At 35.9% G+C, this 18,570-nt stretch overlaps 1 protein-coding gene across 21 annotated transcripts in view; it reads left to right on the top strand.

The window, feature by feature from the left end:
* Positions 1 to 18,570, top strand: part of DLG2 (discs large MAGUK scaffold protein 2) — a 1,874,701-nt gene that overhangs the window by 1,246,217 nt on the left and 609,914 nt on the right. For all 21 annotated transcript variants that reach the window (XM_033121658.1, XM_033121661.1, XM_033121660.1 and 18 more), the window contains one exon: positions 5,570 to 5,620. In XM_033121658.1, coding sequence (XP_032977549.1) covers positions 5,570 to 5,620 — 51 coding nt within the window. The remainder of the gene's footprint in view (positions 1 to 5,569; positions 5,621 to 18,570) is intronic.

The raw sequence follows: 18,570 nt of genomic DNA, 5'->3' as shown, positions 1-18,570 counted from the left end.
GTAAGGATCGCCTAAAACATCATGACATATATGTTGTAAAAGTTCTTCCAAAAGGAGAGAAGGATAAATACTGATATTGGAAACATACTAAGTAAGAGGAATGCAAACAAGTGTGTGTGTGTGTGTGTGTGTGTGTGTGTGTGTGTGTGTGTGTGTTGTTGCTGGAGCGTTGGAGGAAGGTTGTGACTGTGCAGTAAGGGATCCTGAAAAGAGCTGACCTTGGAGGTAAGAGTATCAAAGCTCGGCATGCCAAAAAGCCTGGGCCCTACAATCCCATTAGCCAGCAGAGTTGTCTTTGAGAGCATCGGATTCTACCCGTCCCACAAATCTCATGTGTGGATTCATCATTTTTTTTAATTTCCTCGTTCACGTAGTCGCTGTGCATCTGAGAGCTAGACACTGTGTTACGTGCTATGGCCACAGATGAGGCAGGGTAATAATATCAGTCCTGTCTTGCTCTGAGAGTGGCGAGAGGCCATGGAAATCAGGTCACTTAGTCTCCATGATCATCACATTCTTCCCAAAGCCCAACAGCAATTTTATAGAATATGAAAAGCATAACATTCACAGTGTGTCTGGTATTTTTGCCATAAGCATCTTTGCCATAAACATATCTGCAGCAATCATTTGTGCCACAAATATTTGTGCCAAATAACTAATTGGCTGTAAAACAATTCTGCTGTAAAAATGTATGCAACTTATTAAAAATAAGTTGTAAATATATATATATATATATATATATACATGTGAAACAAAAGAGAGATAAAAAAGGACTTTTCTAGTCATTATAATGAAATATGAAAACATGAATAACAAAATTAAAGACTTCATTTAAAATATGCGTAGATTCATGGCAAAACTGCTCAAATAACTGATTTCATTTTGTGAGTTGTACCTAAGCACTTGTTCAGGTCTGTGGGAAATGTGGGTTCAACTAAATCTGCACCCTCAAAGAGGGCCCTCAACCCTCTTTCTTCTCCCAAGGTAATGTGTTTCAAAATAAGAAACCAACCCTTAAGGCAAATTATCGTCATCCGGAAGACATGCTAACTATTTAAAAATCACCACTACCATGCCTACTCATCACTCTACAGACCATTGGAAGAGCTAGCTAAGGTTTATATATGACATTAAAGTGGGAGTAGCTTCAAGAATTTCCCCAATGGAGAAATGACACCAAACTGACAGCTAGCTTAAATATGTAAAACCTGCTGAACTTGGTTGATTGATTCCTCAATGGAAAAATGAAACCGAACAAGGAAACAAAAAAACCCCCAAACTGTTAATGAGTTATTTTATCTTTTTTATGGCAAAGTTGCCTTTATGGCCAGTTAATTATGCCTTGAAAATATTTGCAACAAAGATGTTTGCAGCAAAGATGCCATGGCATAAGTACCTAGAACAGATTCAGAGATAAGTTGTGTTTATTATATCATAATTACTTATAATAAAGGGCAAAAGTTGTATATCATTTATCATATACTATACTACTAAGGAATTAAATCTATATACGGCAGGGCCCCAAATTATGTCGTTTTTTTCAACATCATTTCATTATAATGTTGATGAGATGCAATAGGAACTTAACTCTGGTTTATATCAATTACCTTATGGTAAAATCTGTTTCATTATATGTCATTTCACTTAAAGTTGCAGAACTTATCACAGGCGTTGAGTGAGGACTTATTGTATTTAACAAATAGTAAATAGGTCTGTAAATAGCTCTTACACGCGGCGTCAGTGGGACTCTAGTCCGCCTCTCTGTTTTGTATATTGGATATCAACTTCTAGGAAGCCTTAATATGTTTGTGTTTTGTGCCTGTTTGAGGACTGTATGTTTCTTGAGAATAGAGATCATATCTTAAAATGTTTATTTCCTTAGTGGCTGTCATACCATGTGGCACATCATGTGTGCCCAGTAATTGTTCATTGGGTGGAATTGTGTTTAGTCTTAAGAAGCCTTAATATTTCTGTTTCAACACATATATTTCTATATGTGATATATGATATGGGGATGTATAAAACTTCATTCATTGCAGATTTTGATATGATGTTAGCTTTAATAAAATTACAAATGTGGCAAAGAATGAAAAAAAATAGAGAAATCATTACTTAAGATTCCAATTAAAGAGTACTAAAACATGGAATAGTTAACATGTATTATTCATGAAAATCCTCTTTTTCAGGAAATAAAAATAAATCTCAAAATCAAATTATATCTTAATTCAGGTAGGTGATTACTATAGCACTGAAGGGGGGAAAAGGCAGTGAAATTGACTAAAGGCTGTCAGAGAAGGTAAAAAAAACACATATAAAACATTCAAAGTTTATGAAATTAAAACTGTAAACGCCAAATTTGAATGTGAGTGGGTCACTCTGTTGTTTTAACTTCCCTGTGATGCCAGGAAGGCTACATGCCTAGAACAGTACAGGACAATACGTAGCATTAATTTGATTTTCTGGCCACCATAGAAACCTACCAGCTGTCACCACAGAACCATTAGGTTAAAAAAAAAATCATGTATTTGAAGAAAAACAGACTTTTTAAAACTGGGAAATTCCATCTACTTTATTGACCCTCCATGTCTACAAAACTGCCAGTCCTCTCACTTCTAGTCGTAAGTTCGAGGGAAGACTGTAAATGATGGTCAGGGCAGAGCTGGAATAACAGGAACCTTAGCCATGCAGCTGTCCAGACCCCAAACTATTAGGAACATGAAACATTACTTGGGTGTTTCAATACCACAGGAAGCATTACTGGTCAAGAGCAACAAAATCTGTATTTGGCAGTACTCTTCTTTGGAAGAGAACTTTGCAAATTGAAAAGCATATATTGATAAACTGACGGAGGCTAGAGTGAGACCACCATGCAAGTTCAGACAATAAATTGTCTGTAAAACCCCCAGAAGATGATGAAGGGTTTTGTTTTGTTTTGTGTTGTTTTTTTGTTTTTTTTATTTTGTTTTGTTTTGTTGAGAATACACAAATTTATGTCTAGGAGGGAATTACTGTTCATACTTCTCGGCTCTTTACCACTTGATAAGCAGTCACTCCTCTAAATAAATGTGGAAAGACATTTAAAGAATATTATATTGGTATGCTCATTTGAAAAGTCACTAAATTTGTATGAATGTCTTCAATGGACATATTCTTAGTTCTTCTTTCTGTCTTCTCCTTCCCTCCAAGGTCTTTGCCAAGGAAGGTTGTAGAATTTCTTTTCTTAGGGGTCCTCAGTCAGAACATAGATCATGCTCTCCTAGTGATGAAAGAATAGACACTAGGACCTCTTAACTGTCTTTCCTGAAGTCCCACACTGGCTCTTGGGAAACCAGGTATTAAATGCTTCTCAATTAAAAGGTTGCAGCATTGCCTCACCTATGCTACAAACCTTGCACTCCTTTATAATTTCACTCAAACCTGCTGTAGTCAGGGGATGCTTTCTTTTAAAAGCAAGGTTACATCGGACCCCAGATGACATTGTCCTTTCTTATGAAGATATCCTAGATACTTTTGAATTAGGCAAATGGCGTTACTTTCTTGGGTTGAAAAGTAAATACCTATGAAGTCAATATAAGCCTGCAATAGTTCATCTAGCTGACCAGGAAACCTTCAAATACCAATTAACATGTGTACATATAATGCTTCTAGAATCTAAAAGTCAGCATATATGATCATAGAAAAGTTAAGCAAAGATTTTGGTAGGCTACCACTATGCAATATATGCCAATAAAATATATATTGTCTTTTAAGCACTTCCTAACAGAATTTCTTTCACCCTGAGATTTTAGATTTTATTAGCAGAGGCTTGTTTTCTTCTCTTTGAAGTTGTTTTGGTTTTGTTTTTGGTTTTTTGTTCTGTTTTTTCCTCCCCAGTTTGCCGCTCTTTAATAATGTGAAGAGCTTCACTCTAGAGAAGCTCTGAAGCAAAGAAATGCTTCACGGAGCCATACTGAGAATTAAAACATATCACACTAATTCAACCTTTTCTTTCTGCCCTCCCTCTTTCAACTAAAGACTGTTGTAAAAACAATAAAAAATAATTAACATGGAAGCACACACATACAGGGAATTTTAGTTTGGGTTTGTACTTTTTCATGTGAAGAATAAAAGCCTCCATAAAGCTGCTAAAGCTTTTTAACATCAAGTCCTCTTCTATGAGTCATTAAGTGGCTGAAACCCAGGAAATCAAATTTGGTTTAGGGTTATTTGATAATGTAGTAACGCAGTCAAATGTGATTCACCAATTAGCTCATTTAATTAGAAAATCAAAAACATGCTCCAAGTGGACCCACATAAGTAACGTCTATTGTCAGCCTTTGTATTTGCTGATTCTAGTTGCAATTACACCTTCAGTTGATGTGACTACCTCCCAACTCCTTATGGAAGAGAATTCATAAATATCTGTGTTAATAAGTCAGATAAATAAATAATGTACTTATTTCAGCCAGTCATTCATTCACTCCTTTTCTATTTATTTTTATTTTTTTCCTTCATCAGTTCTTTCTTGCCAGGCTCTATGGTTGGCTTTCTGATCCTTGCCTACATAGAATGCTCAATCGGCAAAAACTATATTTAAATTCTTCTAAAGAAGGGAAAACCAACTGACGTTAGTATCCTACAAAAATTATTGCTTTGTAGTTAAAAATTAGTCTTTCTGGATGATTCCTAAATGCTAATGATATTGCCAGGACACATGTACGAAAAAAGAAACAACCAATTCCAGAACATTTTTGCTCAGAAGTTTTGCCTGGCTGAGAAGGACTCTGTGATAGACGCAAGTGGGAATTGAATATTTGTTAGATTATTTTAAAGCAACTCTTTGTATATTCTGTATGCACATCTGTGGAAACCGTGACATTGGCCTGGCTATATTTAAAATGTATTTCTCTCTGTAAGTCCAAATCAATTCAAGGGCTGGTTGGATGGTTAAAACAGTATCTCACTAAGAATTTCAAACATGTCCTACTTTGCTCTTCTGTCATTGCTACTTAAGTACATAGGTTGGTTACATGGTCTGGGGCTTCCTAATAAACATAACAAGAGAATCATAGGGATGATTTACCTGAGCTTGAGCCAATAAAGAAAAAACCTTTCTTATATGACATGATTATTCTTAATGATACTTTACAGCAAAAAATAACATGTGGTTGTGCTGCGCTTACCACTGATTTTTAAGGTGATATTTTAGTGTTTAGTCATGGAAATTTTTAAACAGATTAGGAAATTATTTCCCTTGTAACTGTAGCATTGTTCTAGGTGGTGTATTCTTTGTAAACTCACAATGTATATTTTTCATTGTTCTGTCTCCCAAAAACATTACAAAATTCTAAGGGATGCAATAGGCTTTGATTTTTTTTTTTTTTTGGTTGTTTTGGTAGAGTCTCATTCATGTATTTTAGAATAGCTTGGGTTATATTTTATTTACATAAAAACATACAATCACAAACATCAAGTCAGTGTGGTTTATCTGTAGCCAGAATGAAACTTAACCCCCAAATGTTCTGAAAAATGAAGTTGTCTCTGCCTCAATATGTATTTAGTCGTTCTCTTTCTTCTTTTCTATTTACAGGTCAATGGAACAGAAATTGAATATGAGTTTGAAGAAATTACTTTGGAGAGGGTAAGAAAACTCCAATAATCCAAAGCCCAATCTTGCCTTCTTTGTTCTGCACCCTAATGGGTTGTCTTGTGAAATCACTCTGTTGTGTATTATACCCTCGAAGTTTCAAAAAGGACTCACATTGAGAATATTAATGAAATGCTTGCTTTGGAAGGGATGAAGACAAGCAGACCAAATAACCAGAATGTTCAGTATGTAGATTGCATTGCCAGGATTTGGAGAAATGAACGGGAAAGACAGAAATGTTCAGTGGGCTAGTGCAGTACTTTTTTCCTATTTTTTTCATTATTGATGTTTTGCCATACATTTTGAGATACATTACAAAATGTTTTCATTTATATGATATTAGTACTATCTTCATAACAACCATTTTCATAGATTTTTTAATTTACAAAAACAAGTGATAGATTCTAAAACCACCCCTACAGAGAAAAGTACAGGATCCCTGCAGAGCTCTGCAAATATGCTGCTGAAGCCTTGGCAAGGCTTTGAAAAATTAGGGAAATTCTGTGTGACACAACCCTAATATATAGTTTACAAAACAATAAGAGAAAGGTCAAGGACACTAACACGACATTCATTAAAAAAGAAAAGACTGATAACATACAAAAACCTGTTCAACCTTATTAACAAACAAAGAAAACAATGCTTGTAAACACTTTTTATCTACACAACTGGCAAAAAATTTAAAAGCAAGGTTAACATTTACTGTCATTGAGAGGGTTTGGATATTGGTGTAATCGTAAAAGAATAATTTAGAAGATTGTAGCAAAAGCCTTAAAATCAACACTCTTTTGGACTCAGAAATTGTATTTATTGAAATATACAATCCACAAAGAATATTCATATTGGTCTTAATTATAATAATAAAGATTAAAAGAGACAAATGTTTAATAATACATTAGTATATGCGTCTGTCTATATAACAGAAAATTGTATTAAATTATATTGTAGTAGTAGTTTAAAAATATTTAATTATAAGGATAGAAGTGTAAATAGACTATTATTAAATGAAAAATCAAGTTTTAAAATGGTATTTAAAATATAATCCAATAAACATAAACAAAGATATACATGCATAATATACATTCATAAATATATACATAAAGCCTAGGAGGAAATACATCAAAATGTTAAAAGTGGTTAGCTCTTGTTAAGGATTTTGGGGTGATTTTTAGTTTCATACTGTTATTTATGTTTATTACCTAAATCTTCCATAACAAACACATATTGCATTTATAATGAGAAATAAAAATATAAGTATTTTTCCTAAGCTATCACTCAAATATGAATTTACACTCTAGACCTACACTTAAAATTTATATTTTCTTTTAAGTTTGCTGATAATTCACTTTCCTAAGTCAGGGACTTTGTCATTCTCAGCCTAATTTTTATAGAATATGAGTGGTTTTAAAAGGAAATTTACATTAAAAGGTAACTGTTTGACAGATGGGTACTTTGAAACATCCATTATGAACCCTGATAAATTTTTAATGGCATGCTTAAATGGAGAAAAGTGAAGCTTATGGAAAATTAGTCCAAATGAGAGAAAAGAACACATTTGTCCTTCTAAATCACTAATCTTCTGTCCAGAACTGGCTATATAATTTGTGGGGTGCAGTACAAAATAAAAATGTGATGCCCTCGTTTAAAAAATAGTAAGAATTAAAAGATGGAAACAGCAGTGCATTAAACCAAAATGGGCCTTCTACGTGGCAAGCCCTGTTTATCTGCACAGATCTCCAACTTGTGAGGCCAACCCTTCTCTCATCTTATACTCCATACACATAAACATCTTGCATACAGTGCATTTAGTTACCCTGGTTTTATAGGTCAAGATATAGGTAGAAGTTAATGTTGTTGAAAGGTACAACATTCAGTAGGAATCTGATAATTGTGGGTTCGAGTCTGGGTCTGACACTTAACTTGCTTTATTTTCTAGCAGGTCATCTCATCTCCCTCACTTCCTGACCTAGGGTTTCCAGTCCTGCTCTCAACCTTGTCATGGCTACTCATTGCACCCGTCCCCCAAATCTCTGCGTTAAACATCGTCTTCTCAGAACACTACCTCTTCTCCGTCCTGATCATTTATTCTAGTATCCCACCCCAAAAAGTCTTCAACCCAATTGGGACCTTGAATCATTGATTTTATAATTTCCCTGTAGCTGTCACCCTTCTTTATGCACTCCATTCCCGTCCAACTTAGCACATTTTCTAATTCTTCCTCTCATATACTCAACATTTTTTCTCCTCTTTTTTTGCATTCATCCAACAAAACCTCGTCTCTGGTTAAATTAGCACCTTCCTACTTACTCCATGCCAGCACCTGTGCAACTGAACATGCTAGAGAAGCACTCACTCATCTCACTTTAAAATGATAACTATTGATTTCAAATGAAACCTCAAAACATCTTAGCAATTCTTATAAATTTCTTTAGAAAAATCACTTTCTCATTCTCTGGCACAACAATTCCACCTCCTATTTGCTCTCCTAAAATCTCTCACCCTACGCCCACCCCCATCCTCACTGTCAGCTGTTGACCTCTTTTCATATGTCCTAGAGAAATGCTAAGCACTTAAATGAAAACCACCTTATTTTTCGACCACCAGGTCTGCTAGTGTGTTCCCCATTACAATGAAGGAATTTTCCTTGCTCGTTTCCAAGGTCAGCTCTTCACTCCTGACCTGGACTCTGTAACCTCTTATTCATTTAAGGACTTTGCCTGCATTTTTCTGCTCCCTCCTGCACTATCAATTTCTCTCTCACTTTTTCCTGAATAAATTTAATGCAGACATGATATCATATCTCTCATCTTAAAAAAAAATACAAAGTCCCTTGTCCCAGTGTTCGCCTCCTATTACCACCTTATTATTCTATTTTGCTTTACTGGGAATCTAGGAAAATTATCTATTTTCATTAACTCCACTTTATTACCTCATTTTCTTATTTTAACTTATTTCATGTTTTTATCCCTGCAATAGTCCTAAAATCATCCCTCTGAAAATCACTATTGGTTCCATCTTGCTAAACCCGAGTATCAGTTCCCGCTAACTTCTCAGCAGCATTTGATGCAAGTCATTGCCTCCTTCCTCAAAGATGTAAATTTCTTGGCTTCCCGAACAAAACACTTTCCTGTTTATTCATCACCTCATTTGTGTTCTTTCTCAGTCTCCTTGCTAGCTTTGCCTCTAAATGCTGAAGCACTCTTGAAACCCAGTGCACAGACCTCAGTCTCTCCTCATTGCCTGGGTGATCTCATCCAGACCCATGGCTATAGATGCCAACTACCAACTGATGATTCCAAAATCTGAAGTCATGACCTCTGCCTGCACTCTAAATGTGGACAGCTAATTGTCCAGTTGGCAACTCTAGTATGTTCCTAATGGAATTTATGATTTCCCTGCACTCCCTACCCTCAGGGCCAAAGCTACTTCTGTCCTAATATTCCTCATCTTAACTAATTGGTTGTATTTTTTTTCCCTTATTGTTCAGGCCCAAAAAAATCACCTAGAATTCTTGCTTAATTATTACTTTTGTCTTGACATCCAGAGCAAATCCTAATAAAATTATTTTTCAAAATCAATCACGTCTTTCCACCTGGACTACCTTTGGTCCAAACCAATATCATCCCGTGCCTGGACTACTGTAATAACTTCCACGTTTGCCAACTTTTCTTTCTCCTCCAAGTAGCCAGAGTGTTCTTTTAAATATTATAAACCAGATCACTTTTATTCTTAAAAACCTCTAAAGGTGATAATTACACTCATTGTCATCACCTCCAAAGCCTTCTACAATCTGACCCCTGCTCTTCTCTCTCCAACATTATGTCCTTACAACCAACTCCTTGAATATTTCACTCTAGCCATGCTGAATTTCTCATCATTCCTAAAACAAACAAACAAACAAACAAAATAAATAAAAAACACAAACTTTCCCACCTCTAGGCCTTTATATATGTTATTTTATCTTCCTAGAAAAATCTCCCCTCAGAACTTTACACAACTTGGGCTTTTTATTATTTAAATATCTACTCAAGTGTCTTCTCAGAAAAATCGCCTCTGTGCACCCCATTTAAATTAGTACTATAATCTCCATCACACTTTTTTTCCTTTCCACAGCTTTATCTTTTAATTGCACTTACCAATATCTGAAATGCATGTTTTCTATGTATTTGTTTATGTATTTATTTAATGTTTACTATGTTAACGTCCCCCCTAAATACATGCTATATTTGAATATATAGTCACTTCTATACCCAATCTGCCTCACATAGTCTGGAATGTGGTATATGCGCAGATAATATTTGGCGAGAAATGGATTATGCCTGGGTTCTTCCACGGCAAGGACAGTGAAAGAGAGACACATTGCCTGCTTTTACATCCTGACTCTATCACTTTCTGGTTGAGGTACTTTGATCTGAAGACTGAACTTTCTGTGCCTCAGTTTCCACATCTGAAAATGAGGCTAAAGTATTTGTAGTTAACTCCTAGGGCCCTTGTGATGATTAAATGAGTTAATACAAAGATTTAAAGCAGCATGCATAGCTGTTATTGTTAACATTTCCTTCACGTTAACACGGTAGTTCTCACAAGTGTTGTCAGAATCACTGAGGAAGCTTATTAAAAGCATAGCTTCCCAGTCTCAGTGAACAATTTACATTAATCTAGGAAGAACTTCTTTTATACCAGCTTTTCTTCTTCTTTTTTTTTGTTGTTACTTTGTTAGATATCAGATATCCAATGATGATGAACTTACGGTCTTTGCTGTATACGTTTATAGCTTACACATTTTCTACATTTACTCTCTGTAACATTTAATTTAATAATTGATCACACTTAGTAACATCCCTATGAGGTAGATATTGCTAAGTCCCTTTTATATATTAGGACACTGAGATGCAGAATTAAAATCACTTGTCATGAGCGATGATGTTAGTCAGAGATGGAGCTCGGATTAAGCCCCATGCCCAGCAGACACTAAAACCTAAGCTCCTTGCCATTGAGTTAGATTCTCCTCAAGATTAAGCTCAAGAGTCACTTCCTTCACGAAGCTTTTCTTAACTTCCCTTTTGGGGCAAGGTATCCCTTACTAAATTAACACAAGTTGAGAACTTCTTACATTCAAGGATGAATAAAATCTTTTTCAATAAGCTATGAATTTCCCCGATGGACGGAATTTTGTTATAGTGTTCTTTATATTACCGTGATAACATGAAAAGAATCTGAGGACAACGTGAGAACACGTCAATGACTTGACTCATCTTTAGCAGCGACGTTCGATGCATTGGCCTCCTGCAGCGCATGGTGGATGCCAAAAATGTCTTATGTACCTTTGTGCCGAGCACTTACTGAACAAAGACACTTGTTTCATAGCATTTTACAGCCGGACAGAGGAGTACATAGGCAGAAACCATGAAGAAGAGCAGAGTGCTGAGGATACCTGGCCCAGAATGGGGTGCTTCCCTGAAGCATTCTACCTGAGCTGGCTTATGAAAGACGAGAGGAAGCTAGCCATGGAAAAGGCAGTGGAAGAAGGTAGCCTCTCAGACAGGCAACAGCAGGTGCAAATCCTCAAAGCCCATGGAAAAGTAATATGTTCAAGGAACTGCAAGTCGTCAGAATGACTGCCCTTCGAGTTATGAGTAGGACTCAAAGAGACCAGGCTGGAGAGGTGGAAAAGGCTGGGAATGTAGATGCCTTGGATAACATACGGAGGAGTTTCAATGTTATCAAGAAGGCCTTGGAGAGCCTTTGAAGAATTTTAAGCGGAAAAGTGACATAATCATATTTGTGTTTCAAACAGATTACTTTGACTGCAATAATTTGGTACACATTCCATAGGATTCAGAAGATGACGCTGGTGTGCCATTTAAGACATATAATTAATTACTAAATTCTGCCAGAAGTGATGGAGGAGAAGATGATTCAAAATATGTTTAAAATGTTAGAAGAACAGCGTCGGATGTTTTTGTAGGATGGGAAAATGCCAGAGAGAGCAGAAAATGTCAAAGGTGCCTAGACTAATAATCCAACAAATTCCTTAGCACAATGTGAGCCTCACAACGATGGACACCTGTGGTATTTCAAGCCTTTCTGACCCCCTGGGCTCTTATGATATTAACAAAGATAGCTGCGTAAACAAAGTCTGAGTGATTTTTCTATTATCCATGTATGAAGTTAATAAGTTGTGTACCCCCATTATGATTTATTTCAAGAGAAACTAGTTGATCCAGCATGGATAATAGATTAATCATGCATCCATAACCCTGACCAAAGTGCATAACTACAATGTAGCAGAGATATTGAAGTGACTCTCTGATTATCTACTGCCTTCTCCAACCCCTGCACCCAGCCTCCAAAAAAGAAAGAACATTTGGAGTGCTTTTGTGACAGCCGGAGAATGTATGGCCATGTGATACTATTTGAATGTTCTCTGTCTGACAAGTCAGAGATATTCTTTTGTAATTAAAAAAAAAAAAAAAACAAAAAAAAAAACAAAGATCTGAGGCATCTTCCTAAATGCAAATCATTGACTTTTGTTACTTATTAATTAACCCATGCTAAAACAAACAGATTTATACGGTGGTAGAGAAAAATGACTGATATATTGTACCTTGCAAATTCCTATAGGTGAACCAAGGTTGGGGTATAAAATGGGTAACATGGGAATTTTGAAAACAGTATTTGTGAATTGCCATGTTAGAAGGGACCCATTAAAGCTGTCTACTAACTATCCAGATTCATCCATTAATTCATCGAATTAATTTGAATGTCATTGGCTGTCTGAATCACTTAGGCCAAATTTGTTTCTCTCACATTATTGACTTTTCACAAAGATGAAACTCCTAAATTCAAATAGAATTAAGGGTCTATTACTTCAAATAATGTAGAGGCTTTGGGTTTCTAAATTCCTGAGTTTTTCCTGCCTTTTTAGCCATTTTCGATTAATAGTAACAAGAATAAAAAGGCAGAGTTCCAATAATATTTGGTGGGGTTTCAGTTTATATACAGTAAGCTGTAGCACAATCTTATTCTAGTTTAGGTGAATAATTTTAATTATAATTAATTTTAATTTTGGATAAGATTCTTAATTCTAAATTTGATGTATGTCCAATTATTAGTGTGTATTTTAACTATGTTTGAAATATATGCACGTGTATGTATATATATGTACATAGATACTATCCAAACATAAGTTTATATTTAGACACAAACACAAACTATTTTCTTAATATGTATGTATTTTGATCAAACTTTTATTGGCTTGGTGGAAGGTATTGCAAAATTTATGAAACAGAAATAGGTTTATATAGTGGAAAGAACAGTCTTTGAATTCAGACAGATCTTATTTTGAATCCAGGATTATTCACTTCCTGTGTGACCTTGAGCAAATTACTTAACCTATTAAAGCCTCAGTTTTTCCCATAATGAATGGGATACTAATATCTATCGTATAGCATTGTTGTAAAATAAAAATAATTTATGTCAAATGCCTAAAAGAGATAGCAGAACATCATAGATGCTCAATATTATTTGTTATTACAAAACACACACAAACACACACACACACACACACACACACTCACACACTTATCCAGGCCTCATTTGTTTTGTTTTTTAAGATGCCACTGTTGGTACAACTTCAGACCATGATTGTAAGGCTAGGTCAAGTGGCAAATGCATCTGCTTGTGTGTCTGTGTGTGTGTGTGTGTGTGTGTGTGTGTGTGTGTGTTTGTAGTAAATGATAAGCTTATTAAGTGATCTCCACAATGCATGCATACCCAATTGACATATTTTTTAAGCATGTTTAGTATATCAGTGGAATCTTCCCTTGAGTTTGAAGCCATAGCTTCCTCTAGAATAACCCAATGCTATTTGTAGGTCTATATTTAGTTCTTTGTTAGCTCATAATAATGTAGTTCCAGGCTAGACAAGCAGTTAGAGTGTTTTGTTTTCAAGAGCTTTAGGCTATGATATTAGCTTTGGATACTCTGATACCTCCTTGAAATATTTTACTCTAATGATCTCCCACTTCCAGTCGCTCTATATCATATAGTGAGCAGCAATTGTTTTGTCTGTGCGTTAAAACTGGCAGGAAGAATGTCCTCCTTCTCATGGGGAACTTCTCTCCTCATTCCAACCATGTGATGTGAGGGAAAACTTCCAGTCATAGCACCTGTGGTCACACAGTTGACTGGTCTAGAGCTGCTCTTGGGAATTACCTGGTGAGCTAGTAAAAAAATTTACTATGATCCTGAGGCCTGCCCTATACCAAGGGAATCAGAATCTCAGGGGGTAAAGTGTGGAAAATCTTTATTTTTAAATTTTTTCTTAGTGATTTGATGCACAGTTCAGAGGCCGACACATGAGCCAAACTGAGCCAATCAGAGTGCTCCTATGAGAGAGCCAGAGAAAGAAGATAAGAGAGAAAAAACTGGAAGCATCCTTTTCCTATGTTATGGCTGTCCTAAAGACCCAGCCAGATACCACTCTCTATCCAATGACTTCATGAGCCTTCCCTGAATTTCTTCCTAGCCAGACCAGTTCAAATCAAATATCGTAACTTGCCTGCAAGCAGACTTACACAAATGTATCTTGATGTTGTATTTAACGGTGCTAAGGTTGTTAAGTCATGTCCTAGGATCATGCTGCCATAGACTGTTCTCAGAATAAATGTTGTCTTGCTTCAATTTTCTAACTTCCTAAATTCTAATCATGTTTCTCACCACCAAGGTAAGGCCGTAAAGCGAAGCTCTCCAGTAGAATAATGTTGGCAGGTTGCAGTAAACCTTAATACCCCAAAGCTTACACATACCATCTCCCTTAGGGTATCCCATTACTGTGTTCCAACTCCCAGAAATAAAAGACAAATAAAATAAAAAGAGTGGCAGATAAAGAGAATGGCTAGTGACAGGTCTATGTTTTTAAGTCTCTACTGTCTAGAAACCTATCTGATTGGGGAATCAACAATCTTTGCACATGTGGAAAATGCTTTGCTGTGTTAACAATTGGACTCAGATGTCAGGGAAAAAATCGACGGTTAGAAATATAGTTTGTAGACATTAGGTGGTTATTAATCTAATTTTTCTTTTGTTGTAAGCATTGAAGTCTCAGGATTGAGGAGAGACTAGTAAACATACCTCAAAGAGGTGATTTAGATGAATCAGCACAAAATGCATTTAGCTTAAATTTAGCTGCTGAATCTAACCATCTCCATTTTCCTTATAAGCTCCCAGCTGAGTTATTTCTCTTCTTTCACCTCACATACCCTCTGTATTAAGAAGTTCTTTAGTCTGAGCCTTAGTGCCCTCATTTCATCTAAACCGCGTATATATTTTATTCTGGGAACGTCTGGTTACGCTGTTACCCACATCTTTCTTTGATATGGCCCTTGATCGTTACAAGCATATCTAATGCTAGTACGATGGTACTTCTAATACTAAAAACTTATAGACAAAATCCACGATGAAAAGATTTGCCCAGAAATGATGAAACTCTTCTTCCCAAACTGAATTTTCCAGTCAAAATAGGTCTAGTTCCGTGACTTGTGTGAAGAAGCTGTGGATGATTAAGGAGGCTTGGTGAGGAAAACTCTAACTCAGGGGTATCCTGAGAGTTTAGGATCATGACGGAGGTACTGGATCCTGAAACTACTGAGACACAAAGACCCAAGGAGCACTGCAGGATAGGGCCCAGCAATCAAACCTGCGTCACTAAATGCTAGCTCTTCAGAAATGATAAAAGCTGAGGATTTTGTTACTTGCAACTAAACAAACCCTAAATGATGTAGTTCAACTGTCAGGGCCACAATCATTCTTAGTGCTTTTCTTCCCAACCACTTCAACCATCTCCAGAATTATCCCACAGTTCTGTATTCCTACACATGACAATGCAGCCTATTCATCGTTTGGTCATTTTTCCTTACAAGTAACTGCCGCTACATCCATGGCCCTTTTCTGAGTGTCCCTTCCAGTCTATGAATTTCTGCTATACCTTTCCAATTTAGTGAGTGTTTGTTTCTTTTCTACCCATTTCATTCTTTTCTCCCCTTCCACTTTGCTAACTGTGCCCAGATTTTACTTCAGATGCTTATGTTCACCCACATAACCCATGTGTTTTGTTGGATGGAAGCTAAGGTGACTCTGAATTCCAAGGGTGGGCCCTCATTGATTTAGGACAATTAACATATTCTACTCCCTTGGCCTTTGTCAGCATTGGATATGCAACTTAATCCAGTCCAATCAGAGTGAATTGCATGATTTTATTTAGAATGCTGAGATGGAAACCCACCCTCTCCATGGGCGTACAGTAAAGTAGGGAAGACTACAGCACAGATAGTAGCCTGGGGCCATGTTATGACCAAAAGAGAATTGCAGCTTTAGAAAGAAGTAGCATTTTAAATGACCACGTAGATAAATGCGGTCAGAAACAATCTTGGTGATATATTGAGGCCATGAATCAAACCATTGCTGAGGCACTCCTTGGGAATTTTTATTAAAATGAACAATGAATCCCCTTTATTGGGTAGGTCAGTTTGAACTGGGGCTTGTGTTCTTTGCAACTAAACAAACCTAAGTGGCATAGGAGGTCATGAGAATCTTTAGGAAACAGCTTAGTTACCCATTTTCGTAGACATACCTCAAAATCGTTCAGCTCTGAAAATTATTCTCTCTCCTTTTTCATTCCAATTCAAGGGAATCTCTCCCTACCCTAACCCCCATTTGGGCAGCCTCACTCTTATTCCCTCCTTCATCAAGACTCTCGGCCTCTACAGAGGACTTCTCTTCTCCATTTTGCCCCCTCCAAAAACCCTTTAATTTCTTCTAAAGGCTTTGGTTTTCAGACACATAAGCAGGGAAGTATTTGCAGCCTGCTTCTGATTTCAGCTCTCCTTCTCCTTATTGCCCCCTACAATGGACACCTGCTTTAATGGGGGGAAAGGAAAAGGAAAAACACAGGGAGAAGAAATAAAAATACTTGTATCTCAAAATAGAGTTGCATGGTAGAAAAACTGAAAATTATTTCCAGTATTTAAGAAATGGTTAGAACTAGTGGGTTTAAAAGCTTGTCTTTTTACCCACTTAACTTGATGAGCTTAATGTATTTTTAAACTTTCAAATTATCTACGCTTTGGAGAAAAGAAATGCATATATTATGAAAATAGTCACAGGCATCAAAACCTCTATGCTATATTACCTTGTTTTAAAGATTTTAAAATGTTTGGTCTATATAGATTCAGCATAAATTAAACAATGCACATTTAGTCATTAAAAAGAATGTCATTTTGCATTTAATTCAGTACCACCAGTCAGTTTCTATTGGTCATAATATTGCTCATCGCTGTCTTACCATTTTTCCCTGACGAGCTCTTACTCAAAACCCAGGTCATGTGTTACCTCCACTTTAAAGCCGTTTCAAATTTCCTCAGTCAGGGTTTGCTTATCCATTCTCTTCATTAGCTCAGGGTTTTCTCATTATTATCTGTGTTCATATTGTATTTACCTTTTAGATAGATTTCAAGACCCTCAAAGGCTAAAATGTTTCTTAGTTTAATCCTTTCTATTTGTTTTTTTTTATGTCTAGTTGTTTTTAATTACTAGAAGAATCTAATAGATTGCTAGTAAAATCACTGTAAGAATCATTTAACCTTTTGATAAGAGATAGATGGTACAGATTGTTTTGCCTCCTTATAGCGTATGTTTATGTATACGTACACATATATATATACACACACATATGCATGTGTCTAAATTTTATATACATTTTGTATTACTCATTATACATCTTATAATATAAACATATACTTTTCATGTATTTGTGTGTATTTATGTATTTGTAGATGGATAGATAGATGATAGATAGATAGGTATAGATAGATAGACAGACAGGATCTTCTTTTTAAGCTGCATACAATTCTATTTCTCATTTTGGTAGCAGTAGCTACTCCAACTGTAAGTACAACATTTTCTGAAGTTTGAGCCTTATATGTTAATTACTCTATAGTGGTTATCTTGTATCTTAACAATTAGTCTATCACATAAGCTTTAGAGCCTCTCTTTACAGATAAGCGAACTGTGGTTTAAAGAAGTTAAGGCACTGGTCCATGGTCCCAAAACTAGTACGTGGTAGAGCTGTCTTTACTTAGTATGCGGTGCCACCAGTAAGCCTAAAAAATATGGGAGACTTTTTGGAGTAACATATTTATTCTCTGACCAGCTATGATATATTCAAGTTGCCTTTATGGCTTATGCATTTATCAAAAGGAAATACTACACCAAATGGCAAAATATCTTAGGTTAGCATTGGAAGGCTAAAAGCACCTTCAAGGAGAACACAAAGAGAATAAGTATATATAAATGCATCTCTTTCTCCTCAGAATTATTTCTGAATGTTTGGGAAATAAGCCCAAAAATTCCATCTGCTTAAACTTGACTCAAAGCTCAGTAATGTTACCCCAACTCTGGGAGGAAAAACAACAAAAATAACATTATATCTTACATATTTAACATTCTTTTAATTCAAGAAAAAGAATCCAGTTCAATCAGTATTCCAATTGTACTTTTAAAATTTTCCTCCTGAAAATATATCCATGTTTTCTGAAGCTAAAATTGGTGAGGTTGTTTGTTAGTTCTACTGTGCATGAGTATTAGTGTTTCATTCAGTTGATATACTGTATACAATATAATGCATCTCATTTTAATATTCATTAGTTTCAAAATGTTTCAGATATTTCATTTCATCCTTCAAACTACCCTGTGAAATAGGAAAAGAAAACATTACATGCCTCATTTTATAAATGAGGAAATATTTACAGGGGTTCCCCAAAGTCATGCAATCCAGAGCCAAGGCCAGTCTGAAATTCACATCTTTAACCTCTAGCCTTGGTCCTTTTCCTCTGTCTCTTGCTGTTTTGTTTTTGGTTTTGTTTTAATAACAAAATAATCCCCCT

Source organism: Rhinolophus ferrumequinum, chromosome 11 (assembly GCF_004115265.2).
Source record: "Rhinolophus ferrumequinum isolate MPI-CBG mRhiFer1 chromosome 11, mRhiFer1_v1.p, whole genome shotgun sequence".
NCBI lineage: Eukaryota > Metazoa > Chordata > Mammalia > Chiroptera > Rhinolophidae > Rhinolophus > Rhinolophus ferrumequinum.
Note: the sequence above shows the minus strand (reverse complement) of the source record. Positions and strands in the feature narration are given on the sequence as shown.